General features: G+C 38.8%; 1 protein-coding gene across 1 annotated transcript; it reads right to left on the reverse strand.

Moving 5' to 3' along the window:
* Positions 1-1,085: 1,085 nt before the first annotated feature.
* Positions 1,086-21,593, reverse strand: TMEM170B (transmembrane protein 170B). Its single transcript, XM_042049057.1, has 3 exons — positions 20,992-21,593; positions 13,274-13,444; positions 1,086-9,358 (listed from the first exon to the last, which is right to left on the reverse strand). The coding sequence occupies exons 1-3, from the start codon at positions 21,086-21,088 to the stop codon at positions 9,228-9,230; spliced, it is 399 nt and encodes a 132-aa protein (XP_041904991.1). The 5' UTR covers positions 21,089-21,593; the 3' UTR covers positions 1,086-9,227.
* Between the last annotated feature and the right edge of the window lie 52 nt (positions 21,594-21,645).

The following is a 21,645-nucleotide window of genomic DNA, read 5'->3' on the forward strand; positions in this document are numbered from 1 at the left end:
GATACTTCTGCACAGCATTGCATTGTGTCTTACACAAGTTCCTCCAGACTTTACAATCAGAAGATTCAGGTATTTTGAATCCTTTTCTCTAGATTGATTTCCCTTTTTGTGCCTCCATCACTCACAGTAAAAACTCATCTTGAAAGCAACTTTAACTTACAAATTAAAAAAAAAAAAACAAAACCCAAACCCCAAACTTCAAATGCACACCCAAAAAAAAAAAACCCCAAAAAAACCAAAACAAACAAACAAACAAAAAAAACCCAAACAAACAAAAAACCCCACAACCCACAACTACTTTGAGACATAGCAATCTGGTTGTACACTCACTAAAGCCCCTTAAGCTCTTCATAAATCAGCTCCTGCAATGCCATCTCCAAAAGCAGTACTTTCAGTCTGCATGGAAGACACACAGATTTACTAGTGAATGTTCCCAGACAGATTATTTAAGAAAATATATAGCAAAAAAAACCTTCTTTTTCTTTAAAATAAACAATACAAAGCTTACACTATAGTCTGTCAAAACGGCATCTCCAAGAGCTAGTGACTAGTACACTCATGGTGAATTAGATTTCCTTAAAAATTAAGTACATGGGACAAAAGCAGGAATAAATAGCAGCTACATACCTCAGCAGGTCAATGACAACAAAAAACCCATAAAAACATTTACATCATGTCGACTAAGCATATTTCTCCCAAACAGCTTTCCCTTGTGAAAACCTGATGAACTATATCAATCTCGTTCTCATTTCTGCAACCAATTTGTTTTCTAAACTGCATACACCCAGTTGCATAAACAAATCCTTATTATATCCACAGAAGCAGCTGCCTCAGTTTCTGCTGTAACTAGCCATTTACAGATGCTTCATTTGCTCAGGCTTTTTTTTCCCCACATGCTAAAGTTTAACTATAAGAAACAGAGGCCATAGTTCATAAAACAGTATATGGAAACAACGGAGAAATGAAGGTATTGCCCACAACACACTTCGGTCTTGTGCTAACACAGGTCCCACCAAGGGTTTTTTCTATTTATAAATCAGAATTAAGACAATTGCAGGAACACACCACTATAGTCTACAAGAACGTACATTTAATTACTAATTTCAGCTTTATTTTATGTGTACATCTGTATATTTCAACCAGATTCACAAAATGCAAAACTTGTGTTATCAGGGTACTTCATACAGAGGTTGACACATAGCTTTGTCATTACTTAGAAGAACATGCAATAAGCTACAGAAAGTTTATGAAAATATTCTAACAGAAAATTTTAGTCAAATAATGAGCACGAGAAATCATGTTTAACTTGCAAATTCTGTTTACAAGCTACTATGAGACATTTCCTACCACTAAAAAGAAAAGAGAAATAAATAACTACTTAGATTCTTTAAATCTTAGAACTGGACAAGTGCTCCACTGTGTCTGCATTCTAAAGAATGGAAGTGGAAATTGTGCAGAAGAATGTTTTACTTTAAATAATTGTGCAACTGTTATTGCTGTTTTACAAAGAACCTGAAAACATGCAATGAAAACTTCAAACTGAAGAGACAGCTGAATGCACATATTTTGATTGTTAACGCAATTAAAATGCAAAAGATAACTACAAAAGTATCTCAAAATGTTGTGGTTTGTTTGTTTTAAGGTTTTTTTACATGTACATAGAGAACTGTACACAAACAGGGAAATAAAAAAGTTGTTTAAAAAATGAAATATAGTAGTATACAGTATTTACAGCTTAAATGCCACCCCTTTTTTAACTGGAGCTAAACTATTATATGAGCATGCAGTACATCCACAACTCAAAACAAGTACCTTTTGCACACTATGATATAGTCCTGTACAAAGCATAAATCAACCAAATGTTAAATCACTCTTCTCCATCACTGTTGTTGCTATCTTTGAGCTTCATAACAATGCCTAGGTCACAACAACTTAGCTTAGGTAACTTCATAAAGTGAACATATGAACATCTATTTCTAATACAAGTTTGAAGAATGCATTCTATCAACCAGACAGTTTATGGTGAGATACCAACAATGTTCTATAGTTTAAGTCATGCTTGATGAAAAGCTGTACTGAAGGAACACAAGTTTGTCAGTGGACTGATGAGTATTTTTACCTTTGTTATTTCTAAAGATTTTCAAATTCCCATTTTCCTCTCCTCGTATTTGCTCAGCTAAATCCAAATGGTTATAATACTTATATTTGTAAAGCTTATAGTACAAGTGTTAAAGTTATCAATACAGATGTTAAATACTGTAGCCTTTCTCTAACTGTAAAACAGGTATTTATTCTTAGTGGTTTCTGTAAGCACTTCTGAAGAATTGTGTGCTATTCCATACATTGTCACAGTCAAAAGTTTACTTACATAGATACCTGATTATCCTCTAAAACACCCAAAATATTAAGGACCTTCAGAACTTCATTCTCTGTATAAAATCTAGGCACATTTCAAACAAGTAAAGCCTCTAGCCAAATAATTCTAAAAGTTTTAGATTTTTAGCTCCCATACACCTTATATTGATGGATAATCCAGAATGGATTTTACAATGTTGATACTAAATATCTCAAGTAAACCTCGAAATTTAGGTCTCAAATCAAAAGGAATACCATTTGTATTAAACAAGTATTGTTTATTTTATTGAAAATGACTCTTCAGTATTTGCCTTACAGTTGGTGTTTTCCAGTCCACAGAAGGAGCACAAAAGGATGTACTATCCATTCCCTTCAACAACTGTCAAATCCTGGTAGGATTCATGCAGTAACTTCCTAAAGTCTTCAGTAACTACAAGATGAACAATTAGAAGTGAAAAAAAGTCTGTTCCTGAAAGAAAATACTTCTTTAGATCGTTGTTTTAGAGCATAATTGTTTTTATACCTGCTACACTGGGAGAATACCCTAAGCAGTAACACATCTTTGCAGGCTTTGAGATGTCCTTGTGATTACATTTAGAATTAATGCACAAACTGAATTTCATGTGTAACTTCAGGCACAACTGTGGGAAACAGCAGAAACAGCATGCTGTCAAGACATAACCTGTCACAGTTTTAGGATATCAAAAGTATGTAGTCAGGTTGAATTCTACTTTCTATGATAACTTCATTTACCCAAAATTATGTGCAGTTACATATGCAAATCAATGCAACCCAGATGAAGATTTTGCTGCTGTAACAGTACAGAATACTTTTCCCACTGACCTTAAAGGTTTTGATGGTGGTGACCAACATGTGACGAAATATTTGACCTTTAGCCCAATACAAATGTTCAGCTCTGTTAAGTTCATTTGTACTCAAATAACATTTATTCCTTCTGAAGCAGCAGCTGAGGATTTAAATAGTCTTTCCACCTTGGGCTGCTCCCAATCTAGAGACTAAAAAGAAGTAATAGTTCAAAAGGTATCCTATCAATATGCTGATGCAATTGTATGTTAAATTCTGGTAACTCTGAAAAAAACTTACGCTTTAGCATTTTTATGTATGTAATAATCCATCATAATTTATGAAAGTATTTAGAATTTCATTTTCTCTCAAATTGCTAGGAATTAGATTGGTTGTTAGGATGACAACTGTGACCTAATCTCCACATTTTTCCCCTTAACTGAAGTACACGTGATGAAAACACCTATTTATAGAAACAGAGGAGCGACTGAAAAAAATTCTCATGTTCACAATTGCATTTCTAGGTCTTACTAGAGTCACATACTTATTGGGGAGGGGGGAGGGAGGGGGCTAACTGATTAATCCACAATGCACTACACCAAGCAATATTATTGTGTCTATTTATCTGGAATTATACATGTGTGATGTTGGATGGCTGTGCACAAAAACAAGGGGTTTAATATGCTTATTATATAAATACTTAGATTTAATGCAGGCAAGGCATTATTAGAATATGCCTAGTGCATGAAATACATACATTAAAACAGAAAACAACAATTACATCACTTCTTAAAGTTCTTAGAACTTAGACTCCATTCGTTTCTGCTCAAATGGCATTATATATGTGCCCCCCACAACAGAATTCAAATACAAATTGTAAGCAAAATAAATATCAATATACAATATGTTGAGAGGGAAACACTATTCCCTTTCTCAAAATCAAAACAGTGTACTTCAAAAACAGAAAGCTACTTTAGGCAAAACCAGAACCATGTTGGGTGTTCAAAACTGGTTAAATCATTGGTTTCTTCAAAAAAATGTCACCAGCAAATCATGGCTAGCCACAGCACACAGCTTAGTTTCATAAACTCAAAATTACCCAGAAAATTAAAGAAAATAATTATTTGTAAGTTTTTTTCCTGAAATATAGCTCTGGGTTTTGAATTAAAACAATATTTTTTCATCTGGGGAATGTCAGGCCAACCTGAGCAGTGACAAACGTTCCTTAGCTGCTTCCCAAGATGAGAGCTAGAAGACCAACCACCTCCAGTGTATGTGTACTGATGATCACCAAGAGATTGCAGAAGCTCTATGGAATGCCTGAGTCAAGGCCAAAGGGGTCATCTCCAAGGGGAATCTCCAAGTAGGCATCTGCTACTGACCTTCAAACCAAGGAAGTAACACCAATTAAACAATACTTGGGTCACTTAAGAAAGCTTTGGGTCAACAGAACCTCATTCTATGGGCGATTTTGGCTACCTAGACACTTGTTGGAAGAACAATACAGCAGGCCACGTGTTATCCATCAAGTTCCTGGAACACGTGAAGGACATATTTGGAATACAGATGTTAGATGCACCAATCAAGAATGAGGCAGTGCTGGACTTATACTCACAAGCCAAGGAAGCCAGCTTTGTAAAATCCCAATCAGTGATAACCTTGGCTGCCATGATCACAGCAGTGGGATCCTGCTGAGCACGCTGAAGGTCGGTGTTAAAATAAACATTTTAGATTTAGAAGAGCAAACTTCATTATGCTCAGAGCCCATTTGGAAGGATAAAGAAGCTAGTGGGTGCTGGGAGTTTTTCACCAAGTCTCCTGGAAACACTGAAACAGTTTATCACCTTTAAGGTCAGGAAAGAGGCAGAGAAAGACACCTCCTTGGCTTAACTGTGAACCTCTGAGTCTGCTCAAAGCCAGAAGAGAAGTGTACCAGAGATGGAAAAGCAGAAAAATACATATTGAGAACTAAAAGGACATTGATAGGGTATATAGAAAGCCTTAAGAAGTTCAACATGGACAAGGGTAAGATCTTGCACTTGGCGAAACATAATCCAGGAGTGCAGCACAGGCTGGGATGGACCTGTCTGAGGAGCAGCTCTGTGGAAAGGGATCTGGGGGTCCTGGTGAACAAGCAGCTTGATGTGAGTGAGCAGTGTGCTGTTATGGCAAAGAAAGCCAATGAGATAACTGAAATAAATAACGGACTTCATCACTAGCAGAGAGCATCACCAGCAGAGATAAAATCATCATTATCTCACTCAGCACTTGTCAAGCCACACCTGGGTTCTCTGTGTTCAGCTTCGGTCCCTGCTATGCAAAAAAACCCACAAAACCATGGACAGGCTGGAGAGGGTCCAGAGAAGGGCCAGAGGGATAATCAAAGGCCTGGGAAGCCTGACATATGAGGAAAGGCAGAGAACTGGGTTGGTTCAGCCTTGAGAAAAGAAGGCTTACGGGAGATTTTATCACCATATTCCAATTTTTATTGAGTACCTACAAAGAGACTCCCTTTTTACAAGGAGTCACATGGAAAAGATGAGGGGTCACGTGTGCAAATTACTTTGTGATATTCTAGTTGGACACTGGAATAATGCCATTGGAACAATCTCCCCAGGGAAGTCTTGGATTCCCCAGCCACTTTAAAAACTTGGTTGGTCAGGGTGCTGGGCTACCTTGTCTGGACCATGCTATTGACAGGAAATGTTGGACCAGGTCATCCTTGAGGTCCCCTCCAACCTGGTATTCTATGAGTCTATGATCATACTGATAAATTGAAAGTGTGTGGAATGTTTAAACCTTTGAGAGCAGCAGCTTCTAAAAAAGCAGTAGCTTTTCCACATTAAATACTACATTCAGTACTCCCCCTTCTCCCAAATATTAAACTGTGTTGACACGTTATTTGTTGTGCACAATGCAGAATGTGCCCAGTGATGCAATGCAGAGACAGGCAGAGCTGATCGAAGATAGTGCTAAGACATCCTGTAAACAGGACAACACTGTATTGTCCAAGGGGAACCAGGGTACCATCAGTGCCATTCACACACAAGATATCTTTGTAGCCTAACTGAGGGGGCAGGAGGAGGGGAAGGCTATCTAAAGCAGTTTTATTTTTTCTTAGAAAAGCTATCCCAGTTGTTAGCGTGTGTCAGGTGTAAAACACTCCACAAAGCCACCACTCTTTCATATATATATATATATATATACCTATATATATATAAATAGATATATATACACACACATTTATATACACACACTGACTAAAGCACCTTATGCTTAACAATGCTGTTTCTAGGGATGTGGAATGAAAGTTCCAAGTTTCGCAGACATAAGGCCACTTACGCTTTCTCTCACTGCTGGAGTTACTAGGCAGTATGTTCATTCTGTGATCAAAGAATACTTCACAGACAAGCTTTTTATCATCATAAATTCCTCACAAGAAACAGCTGAAAACAAACTTCTGTCAAATAAAGCCTTGTCAAGTCACTTAAGCATTATATTATCTGCCTGTCCCTTGCTGCCAGGCAATAATGCCATATAATGCAGAGACAACTAAGCACATGACAACGTTTTAAAAAGGAATACAAGCAACCTATGCAATAAAAATTATTTGGAGAAAGGTACCTTAAAACCTGCAAACATGCCTCCTTGTCCAAGGGGGAAAGTTACAATGGCAACAATTTCATTGGCACAGTAATTAAAATGAAGAATGAAGTTCATCAATACAAGCATATGTATCTCATCAGTTAGCAGCAGTCTGCTGTAGTTTAACTTAGTGAAAGACAGCAAGCCATTGACCAGTGGCAGCATAATAGCCTCCTATTAAAAATAAGAATTGAGATGTTCAAGGAAATTTGGAACCTGTGAATAAGTTTCAATGTGAATTAAAGGCATGAGACAACCTAAATTACTGAATACAGTGCTTCATTATATGGTTGGTTTTGACCCAGACAAGCATTTCCAGGTTATCAAATAAAAGTTTTAAGGTCTGTTGAACAAGACACTGTATCAAGTAACCAAATTAATTAGAAACAATCAAAATAGAACAAGAATGAAGATGTGACAAATTTTTCTAAATACTCTCCCCTAAACACATATGTAAGAAGGCACATTAGGAGAAATATCTTCAATTATTTTATTATTCAATTTAACTTAAATACCTGAAACCAGTTTTCTCACAATTTAAGACAATTGAGAGGAGTTTCAATTGCTTTTTACAGATACCATAATTTCATTGTCAACTAAAGTGCAATGGTTGTGTGCCAAAAAGTATAAGCAGAAAGTAAAAGACACAAGACACAAAAACAAACCACAAAAAAAAAGTTTTTGAAGACATTCAAAACCAGTGAGAGCATATGTATTCAGCCACATTTTTAAAGCAATTAAAAGTAAAAATAACACTGAAAATGTTTAGAAACCTGTATTTTAACTTGTTCCCTGCAAAGCCCATAACTTTGTACATTTTCCAAACAAGACTTTAATGCTTTTAAAGAAAACAGATAATATTAGCATTCTTAGTACTTTAAGGAAATGTATGCGGAATAAGGTAAAGGCAGACAGGTTAATTCATTATATTTTGAAGCACTAAGCAATGACTGGATTGCAAGTTATATTTTAAACATATTCTTTTAGCTGTGCAGTAGGTGCCAGTGTTTGCAACAGTCCCGAACGTCTTTTTGACATTGTAACAGCAAAACCTTTGAGTGATTTACTCCCCCTGTCAAGCATTAAGAGACAACTGCTGAAAAGAATTCAGTTGAGAAAAGATGTAAAAGATTCCTTATTCTTCACAAAACTTTATGCCCTTTAAATTTTGTATTTCATAAATAATTGTTCATTAGAATTAAAATTTCTCTTTACTTCAAACACATTTAAGACACTTCACATGCACAACACCACTCTGTCCCTTTTAAACTAGAAAAGCACAAACTACTGAAAGCTAAGTCTTTGAAAGTTCCAGGTATCTTAACCTTTCCAAAGATACAAAGTGTTCAGAAACAAGGTAGTAAATACATTAATGCTGCCCCACTTACAAATTTTTGGAGTATGGTAACTATTTTATTAAACTTAGTATTTTTGTTCAGTAGAAAACCAACACATCATATTGTTACCCTCTCCCTTTTCCCTATAGGTGTGTTCTCTGAGAGTTTGTTATATTTGCATGTTCCTTACAGAATACATGTAGGGGTAAGGGTCCTACCCGTGCTTAATTAAATACAGGGAGTTTATTTGCAACGAGTACCCTTCCTGAGGTTTGCAGAAGGGCTGGTAACCATCTGCATGTTTAAGACAAAATAATTTAGAGGAAAACATTGATTTGAGATTTGTTTGTGCATACACAACAGATTGTACTTAGTAACCTTCATACAGGCTCCTTAAACTCCTGATTTCTGACGTGCTAAAATCACAAAGAAATGTGCCAAAGAAGAAAACTGCCACGAGCCATTCTTCACATAGTGCTAATTATATAGGGTTGTTAAAGCTGTGGTTCTTAAACCCCATCAAAATTCATCTACATTTTAAAACAGATCTAGCAGTTGTTTTGAATACTGAACAAGAATATTCAGCATTCAGAGAGATTCTGCTAATACACAAAAGTCAGTTATTCTGCTATTTCACCTGAATTCAAGGAGAATTGTGCACATTCACAGAATTCTTCTACATTCCAGAGCTTACCCAGCCACCTGCTCAGAATTAAACCCCAAGTTTGGCACACAGAGCAACTTTCAGGACAGCCCCCCTGTTTCATGACAACGTGTTCAGGACAGTGATCCCACCACCAAGCATGGACCTGCCTGGCAGCTGCTCGAGGTGCTCCATCTCCACTTGGCACACAGGGATCCCCCCCTTGCCCATGACGGAGGCACGTAAGGCGCAGTGCAGGAGTTCTGCAGTTCCAACACTAGAGGACAGCCTGTTCATTTGACTGAGCCTCGAGATTTGCAGTGCACTTTCCACATCGCTTCCTTTCTCTCGCACTAGAATCCGAGTCCATAAGCGGATGAATCCACTCTCAGGAAGCTTCTCTTCAGGTTAAAGATTTTTGTCTCCCCCTTTCTACATAAGTCTCAAAGCGTTGCAAGAATTCTTGAAAACGAAATAATTAATGTCAGTACTGTCTGTCCAACACCAAAGACAAGAGCTTCTAGGGGAGCCATATTCTTTCCTGCTACTCTGTAAATTCCGGCTACTGCAGCACCTAAGAATCACAAGGAAAACAATGATCAAATCACAGAAAAAGCCAAGGTTGAAATATGTGACAAATTATTTACTCTGTCTATGCATCAGCTATTTATAGAACATCATCAAACACTGTATTACTTCATGGCATTACACAATTACCAGCCTTGCTTGTGTTTTTATAGTTACGTATATGCTTCAGGAATGATTTTCCCAATTGAACCAGATCAACTTTTCCATCATCAGTTTGATTTAAGAAAATTAAATCTTGTTGTTTCCCTGTAGACATCTTCAGATATATTTTTAAAACATTTTTTGTGCCTTGTGCCAGTTTGAAAAGGTAGCAAGGCAATCCTCTAAAAATTGACCAAGTCTGAAGTGTGATTTAATAGTGTTTGTGTAGGCAGGGAGAAGACAAGAACAATAAAGCTGCTAGTGTCAACAAAACAATTGCAAACACACATTTACCAGGTTCATTTAATATGTCACCTGAATAAACTGGTCATATTATATGAGTTTATTTCTATATAAGTAGTTTTTATTAAACTATTTAATTGTTAACAATTGTTTAGCAAATCCAGCAAAACATGAAAAAGGTCAAAACACTGCAGTGTTATCCATGAACATCTATGAGAGGAAACTTCTAACCAATACAATTAGATTTTGAGCTATAGCACATTAAAAAAAAAAAAAAAAAAAAAAAAAAAAATCAAAAAACCCGCAACAGAGCATTTTCCTTGTACAGTTGTGTGCAAATTCAAATTTGAAATATAGTATCAAGAGGCCAGGAGCAACCAAAACCAAACCCAAAACTTAATTGTAGACCTTCCGTATGTATCGTCTTGGGCGCAATCTAGTCATAATTAAATGCCTTCAGAGATCACAGAGGCTTTTTCAGGCTCAAAGAGAACTGAAAAGTCATCATAATTTTTAAAAATAATATGCAACAGTTAAAAAAAAGGTGGGGTTTTTTGCTATTGCACAGTCACTAATAGGAATAGTCTGCTGGAGTGATCAAAAATCCATTAGTGACACAGAACTACATTGAGTCCCAACAGATTTTCTGAAAGTACAACCAGCATCTGAATCATCTTACATCTTCAAAAAGCAACACCTAATTTTTACAGTGTCTTTAGGAAGAGTAGAACTCACTAATGATTGTGGCCATAACAGTACTTACAAACACTACTAATCACACTGTTAGGTAATTTTTGGGTTAATCTATTTTTATTACTGTTTTTAAAAAAAACATGTTCTGTAAAGCATATTTTGTCTGAAATATCTCACCAGAAGGCTGGCCTTATGGTATTTCACTCAGCTACCTTGCATAAGCTTTTCCATTTGTTCCTTGGCTAGCTGCTGTCAAAAACTGAAAGAGATCCTTTAGACTGAGCCCACTACTAACATTAAAATTATATTTTCAAAGCAAATTCAAAGTGGCCAAAAATGTATACCACAATTGTCACTACTAGATCAAGAACAGAAATTCTGGGCTTCTTGAGCAAACACTGAGATACTCTGGGAAGTATCCAGAATAAAACAATAAAAATTTGGTAGTTTGGTAATTATGTATTATTACACAAATAGCAGTGTGCAATACAACCTGTAACACATAACCCAGCAAAGCTGGTGTAGAGCCAAAAGTGTGTACAATAGGCTGCCAACAAGGGAAATAAGAATATGTCACCAAAAAGGAGTGTGCTGGGAAAAAGGAGGAAGAACAGACCCTTCTGGATGAAATACAGCTGAAATCCTTGCCTTAAGCTGTCTGGTATTTATATATTCTTGTTTGGCTTGGTGGGGTTTTTTTGGTTGTTGTTTTGCAGTTTTGTTTGTTTTTGTTAATTTTTCAATACCTTTTTTAATAACCATTGATTTCCATGATTTTTCAAAGCTTAAAAATGGAGGAGTCTCCTGCTTTTCCATATGCTGGTAAAAAGGTCCCAGAACAGCAGAAAAGTTTGAAAGATCTCCCTGAGCAAAATTAAACTTATATTGTGCAATAGTCTATACTGACTTCATTCACCTACACAAACAATGCAGAAGACTGGAAATACAAAGTGGAAATTGAAGTCAGTTTGCTATTTCAGTTTCTTAAGCACTGGACCAGGCATATCCAAACAGCTGGTATTCCAACTTGCATCTTCCAGTTTGCAACACAATAGCTATTAAAAATCCTCTTTAATACTTGATCACCATAATTTGCCTTCAGAAGCTCCCTGCAGAATTTCTTTCAGTATGAAACAAGCCAGTTCTGGCCAGAAACAAAAAATATTTGAAGGTAAAAGTACTTGGCTAAGCAAGTTGCAATGCTCTGTGCAAAACCTTTGGGAACAGCATAACAAGTCTACAGTCTAGGCTTAGATAAATTCTCAGATGAATATGCACACAAACAGGACTGCTTATGTGTTAAATGTTTTGACCTGCAAAACTGGATGCCAAAAATACAACTGTGTTGCTCCTCTTTTTATGCAAAGATAAAAGACACAAAGTACTTTGGCTTGGGAGACACTGATCCTGAAACCTCCCCATCACAGAAAGCTGTGAAAGTCTCTGCTTGGATCTTTCAACACCACGTTTCCCAACTTCAGTTCTTCAGAAATGCTCATGCATGGTTGACTTTGTAACAGGCCACTGCCATTTTAAGCCTAAGACAAAAATCAGCATAACATATAACATAAGGCACTCAACTAGTTCCAACTTGGCAAAAAAAGCCCCAAAACCCAACTGAACTTTACTGCGTTAAATGGTGGAAATTCTAAGCTGACAAATCTGTAGCAATTAAAACAACCCTTTGAGGAAAGTCTTAGTCAAACTCCTCCTGACATTTGCATTTTTATTTAACCTTGTAAAACAATAGCCAGGAAGGACTTTCAGTAGCTGTAAGAACTAATCTGTCACAAATCCTCTATGAACGTGTCCAAAGCTGACAGTGATACCACTATTCTGATAATCTGGGCAGAACACAGGAAAACCAGAATGAAAGGTGGGAAGTTTTGCCTTCAGACTATATGGTGGTTGATAGATTTAGAGTTCCTTACCCTCAGAGACCTTTCAAGTTAGGCCATCTTTTCTGCAACACTGAAGATTTTGGGGCAGAAACTACTGCTCAGTTAACACAGGCACCATTCAACACATGGATTTGGATGCTGAGAACTCCTTACCAGCATTGCTTCAGACAATGAAGCACACGCTTCTTTCCTGCAAAAATAGCATTCGCTACTTTCCCCCCCTCAGCATGTTCCTGCTTGCTTGGGAAAGCTACCGTAGTCTATTTATATGTTTGATAAACATAGCTGGCTATGATAAAACCAAAGAATGAAGTGTCCTACAGGTTTTATGGCCCATATTTCAGTGCTGACACAGATAAAAGAATTTCTTGGGAAAGATGGAAAAGCAGCATCTGATACCAATAACTCTGGATGAAGACAGATGAGTAGCATTTCCTCAAAACATTCTTGTCAACATCACTTCTGTCATATTCAGTCAGGTGTAACACTTCTGCACTTTACTACATAAAATACTCCTATTTTCTGCAATGTTTTAAACATGAGTGTGGTTTTTAATCATAGCCCTGTGAACCTTTTGGCTTTAACAGAAAAAATGATTGCACCTATCTGAGGATACAATGTCAAGAAATAAAAAATGTAATCTGAGTGGTAGGCATTCATCTAATACCATAAGAAACTCTGTAACAGATGTCTCTGCCAAACAGCATTTTACCTAGAACATCAGCAAACCTTAATTTTTTTTTTTTTGGGGGGGGGGGGGACAAGGGGGAGTCACTCTATAACTATCACAAAATCCTTAATAAACAATTAACAGTTCACTAAGAAATGCAGGCTTTATTTTCCTTCTTCTTCTTTTTAGAAGTTAGATGTAAAATAAGAAACAAAACAAAAAAACACCACACACAAACAAAAGGCAGACTTACTGGTTATCATTGCTCCAGTTACAGAACCCAGAAATCCAATGCTGACCACAATGACAGAGATCAGCCTCCCCTGCCTATGCCTCTGCAGCATCACAAACATTAATACTCCCACAGCACCATGGACAAAGAGAGAGGAGAAGAGAGCCCAGAGGAAAACCCAGTACCACATCTCTGAAAGAAAGCAGTCAAATAAAGGGTTAATGTTTTTCAGACAAGAACTTTATAACAAACTTTAAAATATTGCAATCAATCAACAGTAAGAGAAAAGCAATACTGATTTCCATCTTAAAAGTGATACATGTGACACCACCAGTACATGCTCAAGACTCTTTCCTCATTTCAGCAGACTATCATAAAGGATTAGCTGTATTATGTCAAAAATTATAAAAAGGATTCTGGCAAAAATCTTGATTCAGATGTATTTTTACAAGTGGTCATAATTCCTTTAATGGTTTCTTTAAATAGTGTTGATTGCAATTTCTTAGTAAGCATTGTAACTGCTTCTTGTAGAATAAAATGTTCTCTGACACAAAGGCTGAAAGAGGAAAAAGTCAAGAACTTGGTTGGAGCTTGGGGTTTGTTTGGGTTGTGAGTTTTTATTTTGGGGTGGGTGTGGATTTTTTGTTGTTTCCCAGCCCCCCCACCCCATGCCCACCAATTAGAGACAACATCAGGTAACATCAGATGGGAAAACTGAGATTAAAGACTTTAGTTGATCCACCCAGTAGCTTTAATAGAATGTTCCATCAAATTAGCTTCAAAGGCACAAATAAAAACACTGTAATTTTAACGACAAATTTTAACACATCTAACTCCTTGCTTCTGATTGCTTAGTACAGAACTTCAGAGAGAGGTAGAGACTATTTTAAATTACTAAAAAGGGCATCAGATCATGAGAATGTGTGGAGCACAAACATTTCTTTGAAGAATGGCAGACATGATGATCACCTTCAAAGAAAAGAGCTGGAACCATCAATGGAGCTGCACAATAACTCAAGAACCTTTCTCACTTGGTGTCGACTTTCTAAAAACATTTTATAATTCAAAAGGGTGAGTAAATAAAAGAAAAAATCCCTTTTGTGTTAAGACAACTACAGTAGGTATGCATTATTACAGAATTGAGCAAATTAGGGTACATATTCCATAATCCCATAATACTGTCATTAATTTAGTCTTTGCTGCAGGTCCCTCTCAAAAATAGAACAAAACAAAAACCCCAGCTTCCTTACAAAAGCAAGATACTCATTGTTTATGAGGAGAGCCTGTATTAATGCAGCTTGACTCACACCAACTCTTTGAGAAAAAAATACAACCCAATTACCTAACTTAAAAAACACTGAGCAGCACAAAACATACTGCGAAAAGATGCTGAGAAAAAAATGTTGCTACACAATAACCACAGCTCTGAGAGTCCGTAGTCAGTAGGAAATGTATATAGATAGCACAGATACAGAGTTTAAACTTTTTATTGAGCAGCACTTTGGGAGTAGCTCAACCCTTCCCCTCTCACACAGGCATAAATGGCAACACTATGCCTGCCCAAGGACGTACAACTCTGAATCACAGTAGCCAAAGGGCTCTTTGAAGAGAGCAGCAAGGAAAGTGGGTGGTAAATTTACATTCAATTAATACTTCAGCTGTAGTTCAAGGTGTAACATTTTCTTCTGAGTTCCTGGATGTATGCACACACATCCTGAGGGTAGCTCGGAGCAGCTCTCCTCAGATCCTCCATCCCTTCAGCCCTGGCCCAAAATGGGTCTCAAAAATTTTGGCAAAAGGATAATGACCATGGTACTGTTCCACTAAATGATTGTCTCATAATTCTCAGAAGCTACTGTGATGAAACAGTGGCAGGGGTGTCAAGTACTCACTCCACAAACCCCCTCACTAAAATTAAGACTGACTGACTGGTGATCTAATCTGCTATGCTCATGGATAGTGTGGGAGGGGAACCTCTCCTGCAGTCCTAACAGGCCTTATCCATTACTAGCACAGCTTGGGTGTTTCCATTATTTATTCAAGTGGAAGCACATAAACAAGAGGATTAACCAAAGATCTGCCAATATAGAAGCTGGCAGCCCTGCCAGACCTACAGTTTGACAACAGGGAAATAAACCTTAGGACCCAATCAATATGGATCAAGAAAGTCTGTGGGAACCTGACACTGTCACACACCATAATCTCTACAGGATTTGTTAGGCATCACCTTTTAGGAAATTGGGGTTTGTAGGCATTGTCAACCATTATCAGGTAGAGAAGACAAATGACTTCCAGTCTCCGGAAAACTCACTAGGGTGACCGTATTTTTAGAAGAAAATGAAAGCTTATGGGAAGGCTAACTACTCCCCTGTAACTAAGAAACCAAAAATATTTACAAACTCTTACACAACAAAATAGCTCCACAGCGAGCAACTATCTTCAGTCTTATTTACGTTCCAAATAAGGCTCAAGGAAAATTAGCATCATCCCTCAATTTATATTTAGGGCAGGAGGCTTGAGAAGAGAACCAGCACCAAAATGTCCTGTTGGCTAAAGAAATACAAACTTCAGTTCTTTGCTACACACTTTCTCCTCCTACTCCTTAAAAGCAGCAGGCATATTGAAAAGGAAATTAGAAAACATCCAGAAATATTCCTTGTTTGACACAAAAGCAGCTGGAGTTTTGTTAAACTATGACCTCTCTTCCTTAAAACATCACCTAGGTGTTAGGAGCTGAAACAGGACAAATCACTTCCAAGCACCTTCCCTAGGAAAGGCTGGAGGTTACCCTTTCTTATCCTCCTTTACTTACTCTTTTTATGCCTGCTCATTCAACACACTCATTTATTTACTTCTGCTCATAGGGTGAGTGATGAGGCCAACCAAGTTGTTTAACAGGGATGAACAAGGCAAGGAGAGAGAGACAACCTTTCAAGAAAATTAGAGGAGACCTTAAGCTCCATACACCTAGAGGACAATGTAGACATTCTCATCCTGACATGTTGAGGGCAGAGAATGATACAATTCATGTTCTGTAAAATTCAATATCATCTAGCCCCCGAATCATGAAGAGAGATGACTCTCAAAAACCCTGTGTTAGAGTAACACTGAAAGACACAAAGAATGGGTTGGGAATAACATCGAGAGGTGCCACTATAAAATAGAGAATGTGGACATCTGAACACAAACAGTCATGACTTCACTTGTTCAAAAATGACTGAATAGTTTAATTGATGAATTGACTTGCCAAATCTCTAAGGAAGAGGAAGTGAGACTGAAGTGTCTCAACTAATTATGTCCTAAACACTGACTAATAAGCAGCATAAACTTAGGTACATCATCACCTTTGCTACCCTGACAAAAAAAGCACATTCCAATTTCAGTCTTTTGCAGCTATACTAATTAGCTGGCTCGTCTGACAACATGAGCTGCACAGACAGAGTACTTTGCTGCTGCAGAGGTAATGATTTACCTCTATCTGTCAGAGAGCTTCAAATACTCACCTAGCCTCAGTGCATTTAGTCACGCCCTCATAGAGCATCCCTAAAAAACGCTTGCAACTTCCTTTGCTTGACTCTAAGAAAATTTCACAGCTTCCTTTCAGTGTACCCAAATTACTTAAAGTCACCAAAACACAGCATACGTGTATCAAAATTCCACAGTTCCTAGAGAAATACAGGAACTAGGGAAGGCCCAGTACCTACCAGTTTACAAGCACAGTGACATTCAATACATTGCAAAGATGTCACAGCTTTTCTAATAAGAGCAACTGAGATACATTTTTCATGTTTATTTAAAATTCTTAGTGCTTAAAGTGAAAAGATAATTTAAGATAGTATTTATGTTCCTTTCCATTGGTTTGCCTTAGGTGGGGATTCTTTTCCAACCAGAAAAACTGCAAGGCTCAAATACCTTGTAATTAATGCCCAATCACACCAGTTTTGAAGTACTTCTTTGTTTGGTATTTGGTATTTATACATATCAGATAAATATCACACACACATTATGCTTATGTAATACAGATACACCTTATACATGTATTAGTGTAGGCATACACAACCTTAGAGATAAGAAAAATAGTTTTTAAAGTATTTTACTGTTTAGAATAACATTCATATCACTTCCATCTTATCTACACTTGAAGCACTCCATCAACAGCTTCATCTTACACAAAGTAGATAAACTATAACATTTTCAAATATTTTCTATATATATGTGAATATGCTGCCCTACTGCCACTCAGCTTCAGTAAACATGGAGTATCTCCCTTAGTCCTTCATCTTCAGCACTTTTCCTCTAGTTCTTAGCTTGTTTTGCCAGACGAATAATGATTGCCTACAACATGTCATAAATCAAAAGGGATTACTCCAAAACAGAGTATCTCTCTCTCCATTCTAAGCCCAGTACCCATCCTACTACTATTAGGTACAGAGGTAAGTCAAGCAATAAGCACCTGTACTAGGAATACAAAAATACAAATTTAAGTCAACAAGGTAGCACATGTCAAATTTTGAATTAGAAAAAACCAGTAATGTTACATTCCTGTAGCTTATAAACGCAAAGCACTCAGATGAAGTGACAGCATATGAAACCTGCAAACGTAACTCTGCTCTTTACATGATACATTTTTTCTTCAGCACCAGGTCCTGTCCTTAATTACTTTATTAACTGATACTTTCAAAGTTAACAACAATACAGTCAAATTGTTGTTTGGAGATGCTAACATTTTTGCTGCATTAAGTGGGAAAAAAGCACTTCGCTGAGGAGCATTTAAATCTTAAATTACAGACTAGTCCTCTCAAGTAACAGGATAGGGGGCAAAGACAAACCAGACAATCAGGAACAAATGAGCACAGGATGGAGCTTAGGACTTTCTATTAGTAGAAATATTGCCAAGTCCCTTATTGTGGAAGCAGCCTTTAAACAATTTTTATTTTACTGGATACTAATAGTGGGATTTTTTTTCTCCTTTTTCAGTTCAAATTCAGCTACTGTCTGACTAGTTCTAGTAAACCCTCATCTACCTTTAACTCTAAAACACAACCAGTTCATATAAAGGAGGTGTTCCTGGGATTTACTGGAGGATGTAACAAAGAGTGAGGTAAAAGCCACCCCACCTGTCCCATGATTACTAAAGCCTTACTTCCACCTTCCAAGAGAAGTCAGGAGGGTAGGAAGCAAGCACATCATGGTGATGGGCCTGTGTTCAGCTAAAAGGAGCAATGCTTGCAGCTTTAGCTGTTACAGGGTGTGATGCGCATGTGGCAGCAATGAACTTGTCTGTGGTCTCCTAGGTATTTGAGACCACATACCAAAGACAGCACTTCCTTTTTTCATGTTGAACCTGGTTCACATATACAGTATAAAAATAATCTTTCAGTTTCTCATTGACAGGAAAAAGAACCCACCAAAACTAAGCTATTAGGGTAGGAAGCTTAGGCTGGAGTTCATATCAGGACCCTGTTGAAAGTTTCAGAAAATTAATGTATTTTTAAGAAGGATGCTGATAAAACTTTGCAACTTATTTGTGCAAACATAATTAATACAGTTTATCTAAAGGAGAAAAATCTTTACTTGAGCAACTTAAAAGTCCAGTCCAGACCACAACTTTAAGTCCAAAAGTAAACACAAGGCAGTCTTGAATATTCATGGAACACGCTATATTAATGATTTTCTTTTCCCAGTATTCTGGAGAAGTTTCTCCTTATACCTAACAGAGAAGCAAAAGGGAAGGGATTAAGTAGTCAAAGAAGATAAACTCATTCACAAACCTATTTTCTTAGCAGGGAAAACAACAGAATTTCTGGTTTTGAACAAAGTTCACTTCGGTAAGTAGTAAGGAAGGGTTTATGTAACTAGTTCAGCTTTTTGTTATTATCAATGATTGTATCAAAATATATTTTATCCTGTGGAAAAGATTTTTCAGTCCAGTGCAAGTTTTGGACTGTTGACAGTCCATGAGAACATTCAACTCAACAGGTTTTGGCTGTAAGAGCAGCCTGCATTTAAGCACCAATTTAGAAACTGCAACTATAACTGATGGTGACATTGTCCAACAACATTATGATGGATAAAAAATTATTTTTCATATTTTTTAAATTAAAAAGAAAAAACATTACACATTATAAACACCTTATGCAACCCCTCATCTTATTGCAAAAGCACTGAGAAACAAGCTGATTTTTACTCTCGGCACTTAATTTCATAGAAACGCCTATGTTGCATAATGGTCTAATAAGAAAAATGTTATAGAGGATGTCTGGCACAAAGCAAAGTGAAATCCATTGTGAACTTTTTCCTTTAAGAGTACAAGTTTCTAAAATAGGTATGCTAAAGTAACTACTCAGGAAGAGAGCTGTATTTAGTGCGTCACCACACTAATACCTGGAAACTTTACTCATCAGACACACACTGTTCACAGATCAGGCAAATACAAAAAGATTAATCTTTTTTACTACACTAAGATGTATCCTGAAAGTTAAAAGAACAAGAAAGATGATCACTTTCTGTTTGCTACAGCTTCAACTTCAGCTACACTTCTATTTTCATCACACTTCTTCCACCTTTAATAGATTAAAAAAAAAAGAATATATCTATTCATGATTACTATAGAGTGCAAAAAGATGACATAATACTCTTCCATAAATATTAGAATATTTTCATAACTGTTTAAAACCTACACCCTTTACTCAACATTTTCCACTAATCTGTCACCACTGAATATACCCCTACACCGAGCAGAAAGACACTACTCAGTTACATCTCTGCTATTGACACCCAATCCCTGCTTATTCAGAGCTGGAAGCTTATGCTTTTCTTTACACATGGACACAATAAGAGAAGATACCCCTCTCCACTGTATGCCTTGGGTTTCACAGTAGTCCACACCCATTTTTCAGCCTGAGACTGAGCAGAAAAAAGCCAGTTCTTGCCAAAAGCCAGACAAAGCTCCCCTCTCCTAACAGAGGGTGAGGACCTGGCTCTACTTTGGTTCACAGAATCTTTTCGTAACAGCTGTCTTTAAGAATCCTAGATGATTAAGATTACGACTATTTGTCAGAAAACATCTGTCACCTCATTCACTCCCACAGCTCTCATTGTGCACAGGTATACTTAGGGGTAGCGGGGTAAGTCTCTGATTCTCCACATTCAATTTCATGGTTTTCTAGTTGGTTTTTTTTTATAGCTCTGTCAAATGCCAATGAGCATAAATCCACAAGGGGAAAAAAAATAAAACCCAATGAACCACCCCCACAAACATACTCCAGCCTTCCATACATATTTACACACTCACACACACTTTCTACAACCCTTTACTCATGCACAGGTACCCATCGCTTCACTCGCATGCACACACACCCTACACCATTAGCCTTCTTTTATTATAGATGGACATAGAAAAGTGAGCGAGCACATCCCACACGCTCACGTCCTTTGAAGGGGCAGGCATCCCAGACACCGAGTCCACACCCCAGTCACACCAACGCCTCACACAGACCCCTCCCGATTCCCTGGACCCCACAGCAGGCGCGCACACACACACACGATATACCTGCTCACAGAACACACACGTAAGCACCCGGAGAGACTCCGGAACACGAACACCAGTCCTCCGTACGCGCAGCACACAGGGGGACCACCGCCACCCCCACGCCCTCCATTGTGCTCCAGCTACGGAGCGCCCGCCCGCCCCGCGGAGCGCACCCTCGCACCCGCACGGCCCCGCACGGCCCCGTTACCCGTGAGGCTGCGGAGGACGGTGCCGTGAGCCCACAGGCTCAGCACTTGCTGCACCGACAGGTTGATCATGGAGTTGTCCCCCGCTTCCACCTTCATGGTGCCGCCGCCGGGCGGGGTCCGGCGGCCGCCGGACCGCGGGGCGGGAGGGAGACGGCGGCGGCGAGGAGCGAGAGGGCGGGGAGGCGGCGAAGGGAGCTCCGCGCCGCGGTGGAGACATCGAGGACGGAGTGGGGGAGGCGGCGGCCGGGGGGAGCCGGGCAGTCTCGGGGGAGGAGGAGAGCCGGCCGCTGGCGCTTCCCCGACGCTCAGGGGCAGGGCCGGGCAGCGGAGCCCATCATCATCATCATCATCGCCGCCGCCTCCGCCTCCTCCATCAGCAGCGGCCGCCACCGCCTCGCCGGCGGCATCGTCACCCCGGTCACCGGCATCACCTGGGCGAGGGCGGGGCGGCCGCGGGCCGTCCCTCAGGCGGGCGGCTCCATGCGGGAGCAGCAGCGGCAGCGGGGACGCTCCCGGCGCCAGACGCTGCCGGAGGGGAGGGGGAGGGAGCAGCGGGAAGGGGAGCGGGAGCGGGGCAGCGGCAGCGGCAGCGGGAGCGGGAGCGGAGGGAGCGGGAGAGCGGCCCCGCGCAGGCGCGGCGGGAGGAGCCGGGG

Source organism: Corvus kubaryi, unplaced genomic scaffold (genome assembly GCF_017639235.1).
Source record: "Corvus kubaryi isolate FWS band 111438036 unplaced genomic scaffold, C.kubaryi_AGA036_p1.0 69, whole genome shotgun sequence".
Classification (NCBI taxonomy): domain Eukaryota; kingdom Metazoa; phylum Chordata; class Aves; order Passeriformes; family Corvidae; genus Corvus; species Corvus kubaryi.

Bases quoted from the DNA above. Each gene is read 5' to 3' on its own strand.
- TMEM170B (XM_042049057.1), bottom strand. From the start codon at position 21,088: ATGAAGGTGGAAGCGGGGGACAACTCCATGATCAACCTGTCGGTGCAG. The intron at 13,445-20,991 runs GTAACGGGGCCG...GCTTTCTTTCAG, and splicing joins CGTCCTCCGCAGCCTCACGG to AGATGTGGTACTGGGTTTTC. The intron at 9,359-13,273 runs GTAAGTCTGCCT...TGTGATTCTTAG, and splicing joins AACTGGAGCAATGATAACCA to GTGCTGCAGTAGCCGGAATT.